At 46.1% G+C, this 23,179-nt stretch overlaps 1 protein-coding gene across 1 annotated transcript in view; it reads right to left on the reverse strand.

Annotated features, from left to right (window-relative positions):
- RAVER2 (ribonucleoprotein, PTB binding 2) overlaps positions 1 to 23,043 on the reverse strand; it is a 92,448-nt gene extending 69,405 nt beyond the window's left edge. Inside the window, 1 exon segment of the mRNA XM_044674767.1 lies at positions 22,765 to 23,043. Within this exon segment, the coding sequence (XP_044530702.1) occupies positions 22,765 to 23,043 (279 nt within the window).
- Between the last annotated feature and the right edge of the window lie 136 nt (positions 23,044 to 23,179).

A 23,179-nucleotide genomic window follows, 5' to 3' on the forward strand; every position in this document is an offset into this window, starting at 1 on the left:
GAAAGAAAGAAAGGAAGGAAGGAAGGGAGGAAGGAAGGGAGGAAGGAAGGAAGGAAGGAAGGAAGGAAGGAAGGAAGGAAGGGAAGGAGAAAAATGGAGAGGGAGGACTAACAATTTTGAAATGCTTAAGACTGATGAATCCAATGAACAACCATGGTGGTAGAAGACCCATGGTGAAACATTCAGCCAACTCCTGAAAGACAGGTTCAAGGTTCAAGGTTCAAGGTACAGGGGGGCTAGATTTGGGGGCATGGTCACATGAGATTTTATTTTGCTTGACTATGGATATTTGTTACAAAGATTTTGTTTTATTTTTTATTTTTTCAAATGGGAGGGGAAGGAGAGAGGTAGAGGTAATACTTGTTCATTGTAAAAAGTAAAATAACATAAAAAATTCAAAAATATAAGTAATTTGAATATAAGTTCAAATGGTAAATTGAGGGACAGCAAGCCTTCGTGCAAGAGTTAACATCGTCCCTTCACAACGATGTCCACCCGCAATATAGTTATGGATTTCACTTACCACCATGATGCCAAGAGAAACCTGAAGAGTTAGAGAAAGAGGTGCCAAGAAATGAGGCCTGAACACAAAAGGTTGGCAAGAGGGGGCCAAGGTGAAGGTCATTGCTGGGCCCCTCATTTCACAGCAGTTCCAAGATAGTACCATTGACTTTTCATGCATCCAATAATCTTATCTCCCCTTTGGGCCTGTCAGCTCTCCCAAAGGGTAGGTTGTGGTTTTTTATACCCTCGTACCTCCTGACAAAGCACCTTCCTATATGGCCGAACCCCCAAAATGGCCTGTTGGATTAAGGTGAATGAAAAGAAAGTGAAATGAAGTTCACAGATCTGTAAGAGTTTGACAAGTCTGTCAAATTCTCCTTATGTGGATTTTAGAGTCAGTCAAGTTGCATTATTAAGTACCAGCTGGGTACCTGGCACTGTGCTAAATATTGGGGTACAAAGAAAGCACCCCCCCAAAAGACTGGACTGGCTCCTTCTCTTTCCCATCACCTCACATAATGCAATGGCCCAGGTGGAGTAGAAAACAGGAACCCTCTCTGCCTGGCTTTTCATTCTCTTCCCAAGAACCCTGGGGTACTGTTCTTGTGGGGTGGGATCAACATTACTCCCACTACCACTGCCACTACCACCACCACTACCACTACAACAACAACAACAACAACAACAACAACAGGATATTCTTATATAGCTTTTGTGGCAGAGGCTCCCTTCTGAGAAAAGATCCATTTGGGGAACATGGCACTTGCCTGGCTCAAGTGAAAACATCAGTATCTGGCAGCATCTCAGGAGAGCCATCAAGGCTCCCTTTAGAAGGATTCAAGTTCACTAGAATTCGATGCATCCAATGCACGGTAAACTGTACCATCAAGGTGTGCCAGGATCTTGAATCAGAAGGGAACTTCAAAAGCCCCTCTACGGCCTCTATATCTGAATAGAGGGCCCTGGGGGTAGGGGCATAGGTGAGGGACCCCTAAAAAAGAAGGGATGGGCAGAAAGCCTTGGGGAAGCAGGAAGAGAGGCCCTGGACACAATATAAGGGCAGACTGTCTTTGTATCTCCTTGTCCCTTCTCTGTTCCAGCTCTAGTTCTTGGCTCATGTTCTCGGATCACTCCCACTCCTGAACTCACAGGCCCTACTACACTTAGGGTTGAGCTTTGGGGCTTGTGTCCACATGGAAGCATCAATGCTGTATTAGCTGCGGCATCTGCTGTGGTTCCACCAGCTTTTCTCAGGGCTTCCCGGCTGCTTGGCCCTGAGCCACCTCTGTTGCTTCCAGCTTCTCTCCCAGTCCCTCCCTTTTTCATTCCCTTACCTTCTCTCTTAGAACCAATACTGTGTATTGGTTCCAATGAAGCAGAACAGCAAAGGCTGCACAATGGTAGTATTGAACAGTAAAGGACCAAGGACAGATCCTGGGAATTCCCTGAAGAGCTCCCTGAAACATTAACCACTTCAAAACCTAGCCTACACTTCTCCCTCTTTTCCACAAGAATATAATGAGAAAGGTTAGCAAGCACTTCATAAAAATCCAGGGAAACCAGACTCTCATCTGCAATTCCAGTAACTCTATCAGAGATGGAAATTAGGTTCTCTTGACTGGAAGCTTTGTGAGTCTCAGCTCATGGTATGCTTCTTTACACTGGTTTTACCAGACCATGCTTCATTATTATCTCTTGTGCATATTTTAAAAATCTAAGTTGAGGGGCAGGAAGACAGCTCAGTGGATTGAGAGCCAGGCCTGGAGTCAAAAGGATCTGGGTTCAAATCTGGCTTCAGATACTTCCTAGCTATGTGACCCTGGGCAAGTCTGTCTGTCTGTCTGTCTGTCTGTCTGTCTGTCTGTCTCTCTCTCTCTCTCTCTCTCTCTCTCTCTCTCTCTCTCTCTCTCTTTAGGCAATAAGGGTCAAGTGACTTGCCCAGGATCACACAGCTGGGAAGTATCTGAGGCCAGATTTGAACCTAGGACCTCCCATCTCTAGGCCTGGCTCTCCATCCACTGAGCTACCCAGCTGCCCCCTGGGCAAGTCTCTTAACCACAATTGTCTAGTCCTTACTGCTCTTCTGCTTTAGAGCTGATATTTAGTATGGATTCTAAGACAGAAGGTAAGGGATAAAGATAAAATCTCTGTTGGTCGGTGAGGTCCCTTTGCATCTACATTGCTCTCTTCAAACAAGGGCAGAGATTATTTCTTATCTTTCTATTATCCCTGGCGTGTTAGCCCAGTACCTGGCACATAGTAGGCACTGATTGATTTTCAGAATTATTCTCTTTATAGTCAGAAATGTATTCCTAGGAGTTTCCCATCCTCCTTTGGCTGACTTCTCCTCTAGAATATTATTCCATGTGATTCTACCTGTGCTTTCTCTGAAATCTGATTTCTGCCAAATCGGGCATCTGTCAAAGAATGCCAAGATTTCCTCTCCTCTCTCACGAGCTCTAAGACATAGCAGTGACTTTCCTGCAAAGTTTCCCTCATTTACACTAGTGGCAAGGAGGGAGTGAGAAGGAAAAGGATTTGGAAGCGAATGGCCCCTTGCCAGCTCCTCTAGCTTTTGGAGGATGGAGTCATCTTTTAGGCAGGTCAAGAACTTATGAGGCGCTCTGCTTGTGGCAGAAAGCGCCGATCGATCGATAAGCCCTTATTGACTGTTGTGGGCTGGGCATTGTGCTTGGCAGAACTCGAGTCCCTGACTATATCACGCTTCTGTGCCAGGTTGGTGATGGGCACCCTAACTCCTCACTTAGCTCCTCTTGCCAACCAGATGATAAGAAAACCACTTGCTTTCCTGCCATTGTGGACCTCCATCTAAATGCTCTCTCTCCCACCAAAGGCTTCAACATGGTTCCTGGATTTTTTCACAGGAGCACATCTTGCCAACACACAATGTTCTTTACAGAGCTAAGCAAAATAGCAAGATTCATTAAGAGGAACAAACGATCTGGTACATCGAGAGAAATAAAGAGGGGAAAAAAGATGAAGGAATATCACTTCCAGACTTTCCATTACAAAGCAGCAGCAGCAAAACTCCACAGTCACTGCTTAAACAATTGAAAAGCAGATCAGTAGAACAGACTAGACAAGGAAGAATAAGAATGTCACATCAGTTTCCTAGAAAAGAACTTTCTAGGTCAACAAATCACAAACATTTGGGTCTCAGGACCTCTTTCTCCTCTTCTAATTACTATGATGTTGGGAGGAGCTGGGTAGCTCAGTGGATTGAGAGTCAGGCCCAGAGATGGGAGGTCCTGGGTTCAAATCTGACCTCAGACACTTCCCAGCTGGGTGACCCTGGGCAAGTCATTTAACCCCCATTGTCTAGCCTTTACCATTCTTCTACCTTAGAACCAATACACAGTATTGATTCTAAGATGGAAGGTAAAGGTTTAAAAAAAATCACTATGATGTTATAAACTCCCTTCTGTGTGATGACCCTTCAGATACAGGTAGCATGACCAAGCTAAGTCTTGTCCCGGTTAACCATCTCCAGTTTCTTCAACTGACCTTCCCATGGCTTGATTTCAAGGCCCTTCACCATTCTGGCTGCCTTCCTCTGTATACTCTCTAACTTTATCAACATCTTCCCCAAAATGCCCAGAATTGACCCCAATATGTTCCAGGCAGATATAAGCTAACAGTCATAGAAAGGGCACAAAAAAGACCATACAGAGTCAAGCCTTTCCCATTTCAGTGGCATACGACGCCCTTCAGGGGGCCACCCTTTGGCCCAGGGTCTCTACTGTCTCCATAACTGTCCAGAATGGTGTCCAGCCACAGTCAGGGAAGGCCAAGGTTGGCTTCTCTACATCAGAGCTCCCCTTAGTTACCTTTCTGCCAGAACCGCATTCCCCTTTGCTTTCCACTCCCAGAGGGTGCTGAAGGTCCTCTCCTCACTACTCCCACTTACTTTGATCACTTATCTCTACTGCTCCAGCAGCTGGAGGGCCACACTCCTCAGAATCATCACCATTTATACTCCTAATAACAGCACAAATGCGGCATGATTAGCACTCTGGCCTGACTAAAATTCAATCTTTCCCCCATCTATTTTCCATTAAGGCTTAACGGTCCTCAATTCCAGAGAGCAGATCCTGAACAAAACACCACATTCCATCCATAACAAAACCTTAGTGGAAGGCTGTGGGGGCATCAGTACCAGATTCCTGAACTGTTCATTACAGGCCTACAAAGAAGATGGTCAGGAAGCACTGTGAGCCAGCAGACGCAAAAAGGACAGAACTGTTTAAAGTTCAGAAAAATAAAAAACCAGTGAAAAGTATGAGGAATTCCGAGCTAAAAAAATCACAAAGCAGCCAACTGTACAGGCCCAGGTCTATCTAGAGCAATGAGAAATTCAGATTACATTTCTTAGTAAACCAACAGAGAAGTTACTGAACACTAGCATAGTGAATAAAGTTCTAGGCCGGAAATCAGGCTTCCTGAGTTCAAATCTGGCCTCAGATACTAGTTGGGTGATCTTGGGCAAGTCACTTAACATTGTTTGCCTCAGTTTCCTCACCTGTAAAAGTGAGCTGGAGAAGGAAATGGCAAACTACTCCATATCTTTGCCAAGAAAACCTCAAAGAAGTCATGAAGAGTTGGACATGACTGAAAAAGACTAAAATTGGGTGTCAGGCTGTGTCTTCGCTTTCCCAAAGGTGATGTGTCTGGAACAAGCTCTTCTAGTGGCATAACTATTATTCAATACAGACATCACAACAGACTGACAAAGGTGGTCTGGCCTAGGAGAGGGCCTTTCTTGGAAAGAGTAAGACCCAGGTTCAACCCTTGCCTCTAGATCAGGGGTTCCCAAACTTTTTTGGCCTGTCGCCCCCTTTCCAGAAAAAATATGACTCAGCCCCCTGGAAATTCATTTTTTTTATTTTAATAGCAATGAATAGGAAAGAGAAATGCGCCTGTGGCCATCACCGCCTCCCTGGATCACTGCAGCACCCACCAGGGGGCGGTGGCGCCCACTTTGGGAATCACTGATCTAGATGTAGGAGCATGGACAAGTCCCTAAGACTAAGTTTCAAACAAGTTGCCCGTTTTTATCAGTGGAGGGAGTTTTCACTACAGGAGTCCCCCACATGAATAACTTTTAAGTCCAAATCTGGCCATAAAGAGAGCCGTATTATACACTTCAAGAAGTTATTTGTTCAATATAGCTTTTGTATTGGCAAATTATATTCTATATCAGACATCTATAAACAACATAAAGAGCGACAGCCTAGGATGGAGTCCCTCCTCCCAACAATGCTGGCTCCAGACCTGGGAGAATCCTTTCAGCTCAAGAGCTCGAAGCAGCTCTCTAAGGCTAGGCAGATTAGACAAATCACCAGCCAACATTAATGGCGGCACTTTCCTCACTCAGGAGTTCCCATCACTAATGAAACTACAAGCCCAGTCTCCAGCCCTCTCCTAAACAAGGGGAAATGCTGACTCTATTGAAAGTAAACCCTTCCGTCTGGCAAGTTAGGGAATCCTCTGAAACACTTCAGCAGCAGGGAAGACAATACAAGAATAATGTGACTCAGACTGAAAAAGAAGTGTAGAAATACGGAAGAAATAATCTAAACATTCATGAAGCATCTTGTAAAGGCCCAGAAATCATGTGCCATCAGACTGGGAAAGGTCCTAAATGGGCATTTGGTTCAATCTATGTCTTCATAAAAACCCCTCAGTGGCATATTGGACAAGTGGTTATCTGGTGTTTATTTGAAGTCCTCCTTTAAGAGAAAACTAGGGGGCAGCTGGGTAGCTCAGTGGATGGAGAGCCAGGCCTAGAGACAGAAGGGCCTGGGTTCAAATCCGGCCTCAGACACTTCCCAGCTGTGTGACCCTGGACAAGTCACTTGACCCCCATGGCCCACCCTTACCAATACACAGAAGTTAAGGGTTTAAAAAAAGAGAGAGAGAAAACTGGAAAACTCCATACTTCAGGAAGCAACTCATTCATTCCCCTCAGAGGTATGGACCTGGAGCAGCTAGGAGGCTCAGTGGATTGAGAGCCAGGCCTAGATATGGGAGGTCCTGGGTTCAAATTTAACCTCAAATACTTCCCAGCTATATGATCCTGGGCAAGTCACTTCACCCTCATTGCCTAGTCAAAGGAAAATAGCCCAACTTTCTTCCTGTAAATGAGGAGCCCACCTACCAGATGGAGGGCAGAGAATGTGACTAACCTTCTCCCAGTGTCTGACACAGTTATCTCCATAGAGTTAGCACTTCATACTGGTGAATATTATATGCTTAAGATTTCATTAGGGTGAGAACTCCCTCATCTTATTCATGCCTTCACAGATTTCATCCATGTTTTCCTATAATTATATAATTTTCTTAAATACCATGTTATTAGATCACTTAATTTTATGACCATTTCAGCCTTAGAAATAACTGAAATGAAAAGCACCTCGGCGTTTCTTTTCAAATCTGGCCTGACTGTTTTACATACATGAGCATCCATCTCCTATCTCTTAGTCTTTGCACAAGCTGTGCCCCAAAGCTTGCATGTGTTGCCCTCTCAGGTCCACTGTGCAGCATCACTAGTGTCCTTCAAAGCTCAGCTCAAGTGTCATCTCCTACAGGAAGTCTGTCCCGATTCCCCCCAGCCACACACCAATATTGCTTGTTCAGACCTCTGGGAAAATATTTCTGTAGCAATGGTCTATCTCCAAAGAGCCAGATATACAAAAATATTCATAACAGTACTTTTAAAAAACAGAACTAATTAAGTGTCATCCCCTGGAGAAATGGTTGAGCAAATTTGGTTCTAAGAGTTTAAGAGGATATTACTATTGTAAGAAATGGTGAATGGAACAGGATCAGAGACACTTGGAAAGATTTGTATGAAAGATCTGATACAGAGGGAAATAGGTAGAACCTACTACAGGAACAACAATAATGTAATGAAAAATGACTTCAAAATATTAGAAAACCCTGATCGAGGCAATGACCAATAATAACCTCAGAGGCTGAAGATGAAACTTGTTTTCTATCTTTTGACAGATTGATGATAGAATATAGCGCTGCAGAATGAAAACTACATTTTGAGACACATAGACATGTTTTGCTTGGATATGCTTATATGTTACAAGGAATGGATTTTTAAGGGTGATGATGGAATCAGGATGGTGAAGGCGAGAATCTAATGATAGTGATGCCAAAAAAAGAAGAGACAGAAAAGAGTGCCATGGGGGTGCCCATCAAATGGGGGAATAGTTGATCAAATTATGCTATGTGAACATAATGGAATATTACTGTTCATGAAAAATGACAAGTCACATAGTTTCAGAGAAAGCTGGGAAGAATGGAATGAGTTGATACAGAAGAAACTGGGCTGAACCAGGAGAACAATTTAAACAAAAAAAGACCTATGACTTTGAAAGACTTAAGAACTGATCGAGGCACAATTCCAAAGGACCTGTGATGAAATCCTGAGAGATCTGATAGACTTTAGGTTATCACCTGAGACTGATATTTCCAGAACAATTTTTAAAAATGTAGTTAGTTATTTTATTCAACTAGGTATATGTTTTAACATATTTAACATTTATTTAATAATATTTAACATATTTAAATAAATGTTTTATTTTTCTTTCTTTTTTAATGGAGAAGAGAGAGTAGGGTATAGAGTAAATATTTTTAGTTTTAAAAAATCAATTTCTTAAATGCTCAGAAAAAAAGGCAGTTCAGAGGGAGACAAAGATAAGCAGGACAGCTTTGAATTTATTGTGCACTTTTACAAAACACGAATGATACGCAACAAAGATTTGCGATTTCATATACAATCCTCTCCACATGGCAAAGCTCATGTTGGTTGATGCTTGTCAAGAACACTATAATAACAACTTTTGTGGCTTGTCCCTACTCGTGTTTCAGGCGACGGGCAGTGGTCGTTGTTATACTTCAGCAATATTTGATATTTCATTTTTTATCATCATGTTTTCTGCTATCCCACCCCCACCAAAAAAAATGTAAGCTCCTGGAGGGTTTGATTTGGGTTTTGTCTTTCTTGGTATTCCCAACACTCGGCCATCGGTTAGTCAATCAAGCAGTATTTATCAAGTACTCACTCAATGCCAGGAACTGAGCTAAGTGGTGAGGATATAAAGACCATCCCCAATGTTAAATGGTAAATGTTCACTGACTACCAGCCCCATGTTGAAGCAAACTAATGAGGTTGTGCTGTGAGCCTATAGGTTGTCCTACTTGCCTACAGAAGCTAAAACCACAATGTCCAACCACCAAAACCACCCTTCCTCCCAGGGCCCAAAGGGGAAATTCAGGGAAATAGTAGGGATGTAAATGGAGAGATCAGGGAGAGGTCCAGAGAAATCAGGCTAAGTCCAAATGTCCAAAGACAAGGCACAGGCAAAGGCAGAAGCCAAAACCACAAGCCCCAAAGCCAACAGGCAAAAGCCCCTCAGTGGGAACCTCAGGACTATTTATAGTTTCAGGCTCCAACTGCTTTTCTGTGAACATTCTAAGACTTCTAACTGCCAGAGCTGCTACAGTTGATTTGCAAAAGCAAAAAGCTTCGGCTGCAACCCTGCATTACAAACCTCACAACAAAGACACCCAAATCACTGGAGAGGCACATTCACTGAGGCAAAGAGGGAATCTGGGTTTACGAAGAAAGCCTACTGCTAGCTGTGCAACCTTGTACAAACCTTTTAACTTCTCTGACCCTCAGTTTTCCCATCTGTAAAATGGAGATAATAAATCCTTAAACACTCTGTAAATGTTACCTACTCTAATCAGTACTTCGAAAGCCCTGGGATTTCTTTGGCTTTGGAGGGATTCTTCAAGCCTGAGCAGAGAGCAGTCAGGAATTGCTTTAGCCAAAAAAAAGTTCTTATATGGAGGCAAGGTTTGAGATCTCAGGAAAGAGGCCTTACCCCAACCCTCTGTGAGCTCAAATTCAATCCGAGAGATGTGCTCAACAGACAGAACGTTTATGAAACCCCGATCCCCAAGCATGATTCCAGGGGCCCCAAAATGAAGCTGGTTATCCATGCCATGACCAAAAACTGATGGCCTCAGGGGGCAGAATGAGGACCTCGTCCACATAGGAATGTACTTTACCTAACTATAAACATACCTGGTTTGCTTCATTTTTTTCCCAAAAGGGTAAGATGCGTAGATAAGAAAGAAAATAGAATTTAATTAAACAAACTAAAATTTACAAGGAGCAACAGGTCAAAAGAAGCCTTGGTCACCCCCAGAGTACAATAAGGCATCATCCTAAAACTGGAGTGGAAGCCCATGTAGATGCTGCTTAAATAGCCACGATTACCAGCCAACTTTAACTCAGAGAACAGAGTGTCTGCAGGATGGATTGTTCTCCCTTCTCCATGATCTAACTGTTACTCTGTGACTGGTATAATGTCTTTCATAATACAAATTATATACCTCCACCCACCACGGATCCTTAGAAAACTTATATTTTGTTTCATGTGAAGTTCAAACCCTGTAAACACTGATACTGTCAAATGCTTCTCCTGTAACATGTAACATGATCTAGATAGCATGTTAGCCATTTAAGAGCAGAGATGAAAAGTTACCCATAATAGCCCTTGTAAAGCCAGAGAGCACAGAGAGACTCATCATCAGGGACCTCCGGCCACTGAACCAATCCATCAACAGGTCTTTATTACTCATCTCCTGTGGGCCAGGCGCTGGGCTAGGATCTAGGGATAAAAATACAACGAAGGACATAATCCCCCCCTGGCGAAGTCCCCACATTCTGAGGGAGGAGCTGACAAGGACACATATAAATAAAGAGAGCAGAAATATCCAGTGAGTTCATATGAATGCGTTCAGAGAAGTGAAGGACAAGGAAGCCTGGGAGAGAGAGGGAGCAGCTGGTGGGTTCAAGAGCGTTTCATTTGTCAGAGTAGGTAAGCTCCGGCGAGAGCTCCTTTCAGGGAGGAATTAGACAGCATGGCTGCTGCCAAGGTGTCTGATTTGATGGCTCACAAAGGCTGTTACCCAGAGTCTTGGAGACGTGTCTGAGGCTCTAAGAAATCAGGTGTCTCACCCAGAGTCACTGATCTAGTAAGGATCAGTGGTGAGAGTCAAACCCAGGTCTTCTTGACCAAAGGGCAGCAAGTGATGCAATGGACAGAGTGCCAGGCCTGGAGTCAGGAAGCCCTGAGTTCAAGTCCATCCTCAGACGTTTATGAGCTTTGTGATCCTAGGCAAGTCATTTAACCCTGTTTCATCGTCTGTAAAATGAGCTGGAGAAGGAAATGGCAAACCTCCAGGATCACTGCCAAGAAAAGTCCAAATGGAATCATTAAGAGCTGGACGCAACTGAAAAACTACGGAACAATTTCTTGACTCTCAGTAGGCTTTTTTTAATCTATCACATATAGAAAGCATTCCCATTTCTCAGAGTCCAGATAAGTCTTACATCAGGTTACAGAACATCTCTAGGATTAAACGGACACCATCTGGAATTCCTAGTGAAAATCCTATCGTCTCAAGACGTCACAACCTAGCTCAATTCTAAGCCCCAGTTTTCCCTGGGTTTAACTGGTTACTTCCTCCAAGGAATACTATTGGGTAGATGTCTCTTCTATACAAAGAAAGAAGAAATTTCAAAACAAAACAAAACTTGGAACAAAATAGAGGAATGAAAGTCTGAGCATGTGGATCACAGGAACTAAGTGATATCAACGTTTTTTGTCAAACTATAAAATAATGATAGGGCAGCTGGGTGGCTCAGTGGATGGAGAGTCAGGCCCAGAGATGGGAGGTCCTGGGTTCAAATCTGACCTCAGACACTCCCTAGCTGGGTGACCCTGGTCAAGTCACTTAACCCCATTGCCTAGCCCTTACCACTCTTCTGCCTTGGAACCAATACACAGTATTGATTCCAAGACTGAAGGTAAAGGTTTCAAAAAATAAATAAACATATACATAAATAAATACAAACAAATAAATGAATGAATGAATGGATGGAGGGAGGGAGGGATGGATGGATGGATGGAGGTGAAATAATGATATCATTTACCTCATGATTTAAGCTTGCAAAGGGCTATCCAAATATTATCTTCTTTGATACTCACAGCTCTGGGAGGGAGGCACCATTATCAGCCACATAGTACATATAAAGGAGCTGGTCGGGGAGAGATACATGACTTGCCTAAGGTTGCACAGTTAGTAAGGGTCTAAGGCTGGATAAGAACTCGGGTCTTCCTAAGTCCAAGTGTAGCACCCTGTTGTGGTTCAGTCATTTCAATCATGTCTGACTCTTTGTGACTCTGAGAAGGATATAATCTGTGTCTTGCTCATAAGAAGTTTCACCCCAATATTCCCAAGAACCCAGAGAGAAGTCCGGATTTTCCCTTCCTTTTCCAATACCTCGCCTTCTCTGAAAACAAAGCCCTGGGTCCGTCCACTTCAAATGTCAACACCCTTGAAGACTGGAGCAACTAACTCACTTATCTTTTAAAGATGTCGAAGAAGATTCTTGTTATGGCCAGTGTCTGGTCAGACAAAGGAAGGGAGATGGGGAGGGGGCAGTTTCTATGATGAGAAAAACCTATAAATTGGGTCTTTGAACTCAATACTTTGGCATTCCTTAAGCATCCAAAGCTGGGGAATGTCCCTTTCGTGAAAGAATAAAATGCTAGCTTCTACTTTTGTGCCTGAATCCATTATGTATTCATGTAAGTGGAGGGATCCAGTATTCGTGATACCCTGTTCCACACAACCCCATTTGGGGGTTTTCTTGGAGAAGATACTGGAGGGATTTGTCATTTCCTTTTCCAGATCATTTTATAGGTGAAGAAACTAAGGCCAACAGGGTAAAGTGACTTGCCCAGGGTCATGCAGCTAGTAAGCATCTGAGGCTAGATTGGAACTCCAGAAAATGAGTCTTCCTGACTCCAGGCACTATGGCATCCCCTAAAGGCTCCAAAGTACTCTAGCCACTGCACCACTTCAGTGTCTCTTTCGGTATTCAGCAGTCTTTTCCAGTGTTCTCTCAAAAGTTGTTTCCAACCTCTAATGGTCAAATCCAACAGTCTCCTAACTGCCAAATCCAATGGCCTTTTCTCAGTGCTCAGACTTCTTGTCCACAACTGCTGCCCACCTTCTCTGTTCCCTAGTTGTGTACTCACTTGTCTCTGGGTATGGGGGACACTCCTCCCTCCTGGCTCTCCTCCTCCTTAAGTTTCCTAGCTGATTCAATCAGCCATGACACAGCCACTAATCATGGGTGGGCCTCCAAGGCTCTGTCCTGGGCCCTCCTCTCTTTTTTCTCTAGCACTCTCTTCACACTATCACTGGCCCCATGGGCTCAATTATCATCCATGATTCCCAGATTTATATGTCCAGCTTTGGTCGCTCTCTTGGCCTCCAAGAGTCCCGCACATCCCTAACTGCCAATTAGATATTTCATTTTATTTTTTAAAGATATTTTATCTCCTCGATGATGTGTAAGAACAATTTTCAACATATGCTTTCTGAAATTATCATCTCCTTCCCTCCCTCCCCATTCCCGGCACTGGAAGCAATTTGATCTGGGCTATACATGTATCATCTCCTTCCATATTGGTCCTTGTTATAAGAGAATATTCATACAAAACCAAAACCCCCAAATAAAAACAGAAATAAACTAAAGGGAAAAATCATATGCTTTGATCTGCATTCCAACTCCCACAATTCTTTCTCCGGAGCTGGAGAGCATTCTCTATCATAAGTGCAGTTAGACATTTTAAACTGTGGGTCCCTCACGCTTCTCAAACTCAACACATCCAAACCAGAACTCATTGTTTTCCTCTCCTTTCCTCCCCTTTCCAAAGTTCTCAACTACTGGCCAGGGCACCACTCTCCCAAGCTCCACACCTTGTCTCCACTGGCCTGGCCTCACATGACAAGTCTACCTAGAAGTTCCACTGTGGCCTTCAAGGAAAAACGCCAGCTTCTTGAAGGTCAGGACTGTCTGTCAGCTTTTGTCTGTGTTTCCCCAGGGTCTTCCATTTGGGGGAAGAGGAGAAAGACCTAGGATGTTGTTGAGGTAGTCCAGTGGTTCCCAAACTTTTTTGGCCTACCACCCCCTCTCCAGAAAAAATATTATTTAGCCCCTTGGAAATTATTTTTTTTTAATTTTAATAGCAATTAATTGGAAAGATAAATGCACCTGTGGCCATCACCGGCCCCACTAGATCACTGTAGCACCCACCAGGGGGTGGTAGTGCCCATTTTGGGAATCACTGAGGTAGTCAGTCCATAAACATTTATTAAGCACTTATATAGGAGGAGAAACTAGATATTTAAGGTGTGGTCGCCAGAAATCGGATTAACTCTTGATTTCAAATAAAAAAAATAGATCCAAGTCAGGATGACTTTTATGGAAGTTTATTTACAATTAGGAAGGTTGAAGGTAGGGAAATAGAGAGAGAGAGAAACTCTGGCCCGGAACAGAGATTCAGACTGGATAAGAATTTAGAGGTCCCAGCAAAGGAGCACAGAGGTTAATTAAACAAGGCTTCTAGCCACAAGGTCTTTTACAATTAGAGAGGCAAGAGAGGTCTCCTTGAGGGTAGAGCCTCCAGAAACGCCAAGGGAGGAGAAAGGAAGTCAGCCTAACTTGCCCACATGACAATTCAGAGGGAAGCCGTCTGAGGTCTCGCCAGAGATCCTTCTATACCAAGTTCAAAGTGCCAACTCCCTCCACAGGAAGTTACCATCACATTTAAAAGATAGCATCTTTCATCACTTCCTGCATCCACCTTCAATTTCAAGTGGACAAATGGCAGCCTCAACCCTGTTTTGGACTGCCCAAAGGGAAGTCCCTTGTTCTTGATTTGTTACTTATTGTCACGTGTGGGTAACTGATCTTCCCCCCCTCACTTAAGTCTAAGTTGGGTGGGGTGACATTATTTCTGATGGCTAGAGTCTAACAATGAATGAGGATGAGCTAATTCCATTTACACACTTAACTATATACCAGGCACTGAGTTAAGCCCTGAGAATAGGAAACTTTTTTTTCCCAGTGAAGATCCTCCTTTTATCAATGCACTTGCTCAGTCAATCGACAAGAATGTATTAAGTGCCTACTGTATGCAATCTCTTCAGAGATTTGTACTGAACACTGCAAAGTTTAAGTATGGTGTCATAATGGGATCTGAAATTCCTATCTTCCTGACTCAGACAACAGGACTCTACTGGCTCCTCCACATAACCCCTCACACAGTAGTTACTTCATCACTCTTACTTGCCATTTTTAAGCACCTACTATGTGCTAAACAATACAAAAAGGGGCAAAAGAGCTTGTCCTCTTTCCCTCACATTGCTTTCTCTCCCTGAGTTCCCAGCAGCTGCGAGCAGGACCCCTGATCCATCTATTTCCTAAGCTTAGCACAAAAGTCACCTCTCTGTGACCTTCCTCCTTCGCCAGCTCGCCTGTCTCATCAGTTAATAATCAGCCTGTTATTGCACCTCCAGAATGTCTTTGGCACGGATCCCCTTCTTTCTTTTCTGATTTCATCATCTCCCCTCTACCAATCCTTACAGAGATGTGGATAATTGAATTAAATAAAGATTCACTCCCAGGTACAGAGCTCTGGGTGAGGATTAGGTAGGTGAACTCAAAGGTTTGGATCAGACTCAGTTTTGTCCTCTTGGAACTAGCAGGCAGACTGTGATGCTTCTTGAAGGAATTATGAATAAGCAAATGAATGAATGCCTGAAAAAAAAGCATTTATTAAGCACCTCTGCTCTCTCCCCAGTTTCTAGCTGTCCTTTACCCTGTTGCCAAAGGCATCTTCCTTATCCATAGGTCTGATCACACTCTCCTCCCATAAAGTTTAAACTCGTTTGTCCAGCATTCACAGCTATCTTTCATCTGGTTCCACATTCCAACCTCAGTTCTTACAGAGTAGTAGGAGGCATGGTGGTCCAAGGGGAAGAGAGCTGACTCTAAAGGCCAAGAACCTCAGAAGGTCCCTTCACACTCTAAATCTGTACCCCCATGACCTGAGTTCAAATTCTACTTCTGACAGTTATCGCCGGTGTGACCTTAGGCACTGAGGAAGAAACTGAGGCATACTGGGTGAAGGGACTTGAAGTGAACCTCTCCTCATCTATAAAATGAGAGGATTGGACTATCCATCAATGCTTACTATGTTGAAGGCTAATGACACAAGGGACAGCTAGGTGGGACAGTCTGTAGTAGAGTGCCAGGCCTAGAGTCAGGAAGACTCATCTTCCTTGGTTCAAATCTAGTCTCAGATACTACTTGGGTGATCCTGGGCAAGTCACTTAATCTTATTTGCCTCAGTTTTCTCATCTGTAAAATGAGTTGGATAAAGACATGGCAAACTACTCCAAGTTCTTTTGCCAAGAAAACCCCAACTGGGGTCACCAAGAGTTGGACACAACTGAAATGAACAACAGAAGTAAAACCATTCCTCCCCTCCAATAGCTCACCTTCTTTAAACAAACACTTACTTTCTGTCTTGGACTCAACATTGGTTCCAAGGCAGAAGAGTGCTTGGCAATGGGGCTTAAGTGACTTGCCCAGGGTCATACAGAAGTGTTTGAAGCCAGATTTGAACCCAGGTCCTCCTCATTCCAGGTCTAGCACTCCATCCACTGAGCCACCTAGCTGTCCCTGAGCTTACATTCTAATGATGGAGAGCACCAAGTAGTTTGGAGGGTCCTTCAATGTAGAATTCTGTGATTCCCCTGGACTATAGCATCAGTTGTCTTATCTTAGTGCCTTTGCTATTCCCTAAGTCCCCTTAAGAATTTGGAGTCTTGGGGGCAGTTGGGTAGCTCAGTGGATTGAGAGCCAGGCCTAGAGAAGGGAGGTCCTAGGTTCAAATCTGGCCTCAGACACTTCCCAGCTGTGTGACCCTGGGCAAGTCACTTGACCCCCATTGCCCGCCCTCACTGCTCTTCCACCTAGGAGCCAATATACAGAAGTTAAGGGCTTAAAAAAAAAAAAAAGAAAAAAAAAAGAATTTGGATTCTTGTAGATCTGGACCTGGGAGGGCTTTTGATGGCGTCTCTCATTTACAGGTAGGACAACTGAGGCCAAGACTAATGAAGGAACTTGCTCAGGGTAGTGGTAAGCAAAAAAATGGCGATTGCGACTCGGGTCCACTGATTCCAGGACCCATGCTCTGGCCTCCTACATCCTCTAACATGCAATCCCAATGCTCCTCCCCTAAAGAAGCCTTCTCGGATGGCTCCCCCACTTCCCATCACACTTCCTTAGTGCCCTATTAGATAGCTTCGGTATGTGGGAGGTCTCCCTCTCAGAGAGGCTCAAGGCCTTCTGTCTCTATTCCTCCGGCCGTCGGCGGCAGGCATAAGTCAAAGACTTAATAAAAGCTTTTTTCATTCCTTGACTCCTCCTGGAGGAGGTATCACTCCCTGGTACGAGCCAACCAGCTCCGAGAGGGCAAAACTGAGTCTGATCTAAACTCGGTGGCTCGCTGAGCACTCTGCACACATCAGGTTATTAAGTGAATCTTTGCTTAATTAAATCGTCCAAATCTCCAGTTGTTTCCTCAGCTGTAAAGCAGAGATAATGATAATTGGACGGCCTGATTCACCGGATTGTTGTCAGCAACGCGATCTGTAAACTGTTAAGTCATTGTGCAAAATGGACTATGAAGATGATTATCCCTCTCAGGGAGACGGGGAAGGCCCCAAGCCAGAAGGGAGCTGAGGGGTCATGGGAGACGGCCCAGGCTCCCCCTGGAAAGAAAGCCTCCAGCCTCCAGTGCCAGGGACGAGGGCTGGGCCGTTCCGTGAGCAAAGGCTTTCTTCACAGATGAAACATATTAACTGTTCCCATTAATACTGCAGGGAAGGATGATGGCAGGAGACAGGCACAATTAGGCTGTTTTCAAGTAGCCTTGAGCACTGTTAAAGGCTTCATTTCTGTGTGACAGTTGGCCTTCCCCGGTACGGGGAGTTCAAGCGCCAAACTCAGCCTGCTGCCACGTTAACCCGGGCAGATACCAGGGTAGGACCAGGGCCGTCGTGCCTTCACACAGGGCCGAAGCAACTCTCTATCTTCCTCCATCCCTGGGATCACCGAGCCAAAGGAAAACACAGTCAGAAAGCCAATTCCGAATCCTTCAGGAGTTCAGTGGGGGCTTATGGAGTCATTCCTTCTACCAGATTCCCCAAGGACCCTCGCTAAGGCAACACTGGCACACTCAGCGGGATGGCTTCTGCTTAAGAGAAATAAGACTGCTGGCTTGAAAAACACCCAGCCTGGCCTCCCTCCCTTTTCCGGGGGGTTTTGCTGTATTATTAAAATAAATATTATGCAGATTAAAGAGTCGGGGGTTTTTTTAAAGACATTTGGCAAGAAGATTCTGGTTGTTCCTCATCTGTAAAATGAGAGAAGAGAACTGCAGGTAGCCACAGGTTCACTCAATGGTATTAATAATATCGTTTGCAAAACTATCAAGAAAAATTCTTTTTAAAACTGAGAGTATTTGCATAGCCCTTTATTGAACCTATGTCTGATCCGCACAGCAACAACAGGTGTTACTATCAAAGGGAATGAGCCAACTGAGGCTTGAGAGAGATCAAGTGACTTGCCCAGGGTCACACATCTAGTGTCTCCAGAAGAATTTTAATTCAGAACTGGTTAACTCCAAGCCTAGCATTCTATATACTGTGCCCACCTTGGTGCCTTTCAAAACCATAGGAAGGGAAGAGCTGGAAGGAGAGAAGCCTTTCTCCAAGAAGCAGTTTTTGCCTTTGATGCCCACTTCCATGGGCTTGGACCTGGGCTGGTAGCATGGCTATATACAGCAAGAGGCTAGTTTCCTTGAGACCTTGTGGCCTCTACTCTCATTCCAGAGAAAGTCTTTTATTTTCCTTCCTCTCTTTCTTTCTCTTTCCCTCCTTCTCTCCCTTCTTTCTTTATACCTTTCTCTTCCTTTTTTCTTTCTTTTTTCTCTCTCTCTTTCCTTCCCTTCCTTTTCCCCTTCTTTCTTTCCCTTTCTTCCTCCTTTCCTTCCTTCATTCTTCCTTTCTCTTCCACCTTCCTCTTTTCTGTTTCTTCCTTCTCTTTCTTTCCCTCCCTTCCTTTCTCTCTTCCNTTCCCCTTCTTTCTTTCCTTTTCTTCCTCCTTTCCTTCCTTCATTCTTCCTTTCTCTTCCACCTTCCTCTTTTCTGTTTCTTCCTTCTTTCTTTTCCTCACTTCTTTCTTTCCTTCTCTCCCTCCTTTCCTACCTCTCTTCTTTTTCTTCCTTCCTTCCTTCCTCTCTTTCTTTTCCTTCCTTCCTTTCTCTCTGTCTCTCTCTCTCCCCTCCCCCTGCCCCTCTCTTCTTTTCCTCATTAGCTGTGTCTCACTTGGTGATCAGAAACTACAAGCCCTGATTCTGGTTAGGGGGCAAGTGGGTAAATGTGGAGAATGAAGATGGAGATGGACGTGACCTGGGCAAATCTATTCGTCCCCTTGGGGGAGAAGGCCTCCCCCCCAAACTCCTGCTCATATAGAATATCTCCTTCCTCTTTTCGAGGCAGCTGGGACTGCAGGCTCGGCGCCAACTACTGACTAATATGGTTAATCTGAAATTAACACCAAACAGCCTTTAACCCTCCTGGGAATCACAGTGGGGCAAATCAGAGGATCCACAACAGGGAGGCTCTCTAAGAAGCCATCTAGTCCAAACCCTTCATTTTACAGATGACAAACGCCAGCGTTCACACAGGCAATGTCAGAGGTGGGACTGGAACCTGGTCCTGTGAGTTCAGAAACACTGGGTCACGCCCTAGCTGTGTGATCCTGGGAAAGACACTCATCTTCTCCCTCAGTTTCCTCATCTGCAAAATGGAGCTAAGAAGAGCCCCTATTTCCCAGGGTTGTTCTGAGGGCCAAGTGAGCTAATATTACAGAGCACTTTGCAAACCTTAAAGTATTTCGAAAATGCTAGCTATTATTTTTTTTTAAACCCTCACCTTCCTTCTTAGAGTCCATACTGTATATTGGCTCCAAGGCAGAAGAATGGTATGGGTAGGCAAGTCTCCCCACATCAAGTGACTTGCCCAGGGTCACACAGCTGGGAAGTGGCTGAGGCCAAATTTGAAACCAGGACTTCCCATCTCTAGGCCTGACTCTCAATCCACTGAGCTACCCAGCTGCCCCCACTAGCTATTATTATTATTCATTACCTCACTGCCTCCTGTCAACGTTCAAAGAGAAAAGTCACAGGCTCCCAGCCTTGTGACAAAGAGGTGAAGACTGAAAAGCCCGTCCCCACCCCACTGCCTCTCAGTTTCTCTGCAAACTCTGCCACCAGAGAAGCCACCTCTTCCAAGGTGTCCAATGACCTCACATGTGTGACTCTCACTCAACAGTCGTCTTTGTCCAATAGGATCAGAAGGACATCAAAGGAATTGGGAGGGACCCCAGAGTCAGGGTACTACTGTGGAAAGAATTCTACACTAGAGTCATTAAAGACCTGGGTTTGAATCCTAGCTCTAATACTTTTTTTTTTTTTTTGGTGCCTTTAGACAGGTCCCTTAACCTAAGTTTTTCTCATCTGTGAAATGGGTAGAGTAATCCTTGCATAACCTACCTCATTGAGATATTGTGAGCCACACGTATGGCCAACCCTGAAGCACTGGAAAAACTGTAAATTTGTTTTCTTAATCAACCCATCCCCGAACGAGGATCTCTCCTTTGAAGCAGAGCCTGATACACAGAAGAAGCTTAAGAAATGCCTGCAGACCCACCTAGCCACCTCCCCCAAAGGCCTACCCCATTCCACTTGGGGAGTTCTTATATTAGGATTTTCTTTCCCCCCACATCAAGCTGAGATCTGGCCCTCCCATTGCTCCCCGGTCCAAGAGAGGGGAACAAGTTGCCTGCCTCTTACACTTGGGAGCTTTTCAAATCCTCCAGGCTGCTGCACCCTCAGTGCTCTCCCATGCACAGACTTCTCTTTGCCTGTTCGAATATCCTCACTTCCTTCTACTGTTAGTGACAGAGAGCTCACTACCTGCAGAGGCTGCCCATTCCACTTGGGATCTAAGTGGATGGTTAGGAAGTGTTTCCTTATGCTCCTGCCTCACTCGTCAGCCCCTAGTTCCAGGGCCAAGCAGAAAAGATACAATCCTTCCTCTGATCCAGTCCAGTCAACCTTATTATTATTATTATTATTATTATTCATTACCCCACTGCCTTTGTCTTTCAAAGAGCAAAGTCACTTGGGTCAGAGAAAGAGAGTGAGTGAGTGACAGAAGGAACTCCAAAGTAAGGCCATTCTCCCTACTAGTACAGCTTGAAAGGCTTGCCCAGATCTGGGGTGTCCCTGGTCCGGGCTGCCTCCTAAGTCACTTGGAACACACAGACAAAAAGCAAACTGTCTCTGCCCTCAAGGACCTTATATCACATTGGGCGCCAGCTGGGTAAATGAGGCAAGCTGAGGGATGTAAACATTCTCATCTGGGGACAGAGACAGCATCGATGCCACGATGCAGGGAAAGGCTTCTTCTTGGAGAGAAAAGGTGCCACACTGAGCCTTGGAGGAGGCTGGGAGTGGGTGAAGGTAGGAGTGCAGAGAGAGCATCCCAGGCATAATGGAGACAGTCTGCAAAGGGAAGGGTGCCAGGCTTGGGGGAGAAGCCCTATTGGCAAACAGTGCTCTAAAGCTCCGATGGAGCCAGGCTGTGAAAGGCCCTAAATGCCAAGCTAGGCTTACAAGCAGTGTGAGCGTGGACAAATCAGTAGTCTCTGGGGGAATCTCACTTTCCTCTTCTGTGAACTCAAAGAGTAGGGCCAGGTGGCCACTCACGCAGCTAGAACACTGGGCCTGGAGTCCTGGAAGATCTGAGTTCAATCCAGCCTGACACTAGTTGGGTGACCCTGGGCAAGTCGCTTAACCTCGGTCTACAGTAAAATGGAGATTAACAGTACCGCCTATGTGGAAGGGTGGCAGAGAGGATCAAATGCACAGCTCGGGGCACTCAGAAGTTATTTTAACAATCGTTACTCAGCCCCTGGCCCAATCCCTTTCCAGACACACATCAAAGACTGAAAGGGTTCGGTTTGGTCCCAGAGGGCAGCCCCGGGAGCAATAAGCAGCTCTCATAAAGGAGCAAAGGAAGGCTTCAGGCCAGGAACAGAGTTCCTAGCGAAGAAAGCCGTAGGAGCAGCGGGCTGCCTCTGCCTCCGGGGGCCTCCTGGATCTCCAAGCACAAGCTGCATACCCATTGGGCAGGCGCCCTAGGGTGCCGATTCCCCCGAGCCTAGCCCACCCAGGTCCATCCCCATTCCACAATCCCGTACCTCTGCGGTTGGGTAGTCTTCCCCAGCCGCCACCAGGAAGTCGCTGAAGTTTCCAGACCCAGGGAGTGGCCACCTGGGCTTGGCAAACATCAACCTGGTAGCTGGGTGGAAGGTGGGTTGGGGAGGGGGGAGGGCAGCCCCGGTCCTCGGATTAGAGGAGCTGTGGCGGAGCTGGAAGGCGCCTTTACCACACAACGGTAAAGCTGGGAGACTAATTGACTATTATTTGAGAACACAGAATGTTAGCTCTGGGAGGTCCGGGAAGGAAACAAAGAGCCCTAAACTCGATTCGTTTCCATCTTTACTTGGTCATTTGTTGGCTAATGAGTGACCTTGGACAAGTCACTTCTCCTCTTGCCAAGTTTGGACTACATGAGCTCATAGGTCCTTTCCGGCTCTAGAGATAGGCTCCTACGGATTGTAGGGCACTGAGGCAAGGGCACTGTTGCCAGTCTGCCTCAGGCTTCTCTTCCGATACCCTGCTCAGTATTCAAGTCGTAGAGGTCAGCAAATCGTTAGCAGCTTTTCCAGGCCAGCTATCCCCTCATTGTACAGAGGAGTAGACTGAGGCTGGGAGAAGGGGCAGTGCCTGTCCAAGGGCACATCGGATCCCATCCCTCTAGCCGGACCCTCTTATTTCACAGAGCTGCAAACTGAGGCTCGGAGAGGGACGGCGGCTGCTCAAGTTCACTGACTCCCTAGAGACGAGGGATAGCTGATCACCGTACCGAGACCCTCCGATTTCACAGATGGGCAAACTGAGGCTGGGGGAGAGGCAGCGCCTGCCCAAATTCACTGACTCCCTGGGGACGTGGGGACGTCTGGTTTCCCAGCCCGGCACACCGAGGAAGGGAGAGGGGCCGCGGCGGCCCTAGTTCCCGAACTCCCAGCCCCAGGGCCGAAGGGTCGGTCTGCGCCCCGCCCCGCCTCCGAGGCGGGGGCCGCAGGCTGGGGCTCACCTGGCTGTGCGTGTCTGGCGGCAGGTTCCGCAGCAGCACTTTCCTGCGGTTGCTCAGCTCCCGCCGCGTCCTCTGCAGCCTCCGCCCCACCTCGGCGGCGCCGAGGGGCTCGGGGGGCTCCGGGGGCTGCGCGGGCTCCTCGGCAGCGGTGGAGGCCCCGGGCGGCAGGGGCTCTGGGGCTGCCTCGGGGACTAGCCCGGGCTCCTCGGGCTCCCCTGCTGCCGCCGCCGCTGCCGCCGCCGCCACCTCCTCCTCGAGCTCCGGCCCGGCCGCCGCCATGTTCCGGCGGCTCCCGATCGCCCCTCTTCCTCCCGGCTGCGGCCGAGCCCGAGAGAGCTCGAGGGCTCGGGAGGCCCGGCGGAGCTGCTGGGCACGAGCAGGGGCCCGAGCCCAGGAGGCCGGGGCCGAGCCGAGC

The sequence above is a fragment of the Gracilinanus agilis genome, chromosome 4, assembly GCF_016433145.1.
Source record: "Gracilinanus agilis isolate LMUSP501 chromosome 4, AgileGrace, whole genome shotgun sequence".
In the NCBI taxonomy this organism is placed as follows: Eukaryota; Metazoa; Chordata; class Mammalia; order Didelphimorphia; family Didelphidae; genus Gracilinanus; species Gracilinanus agilis.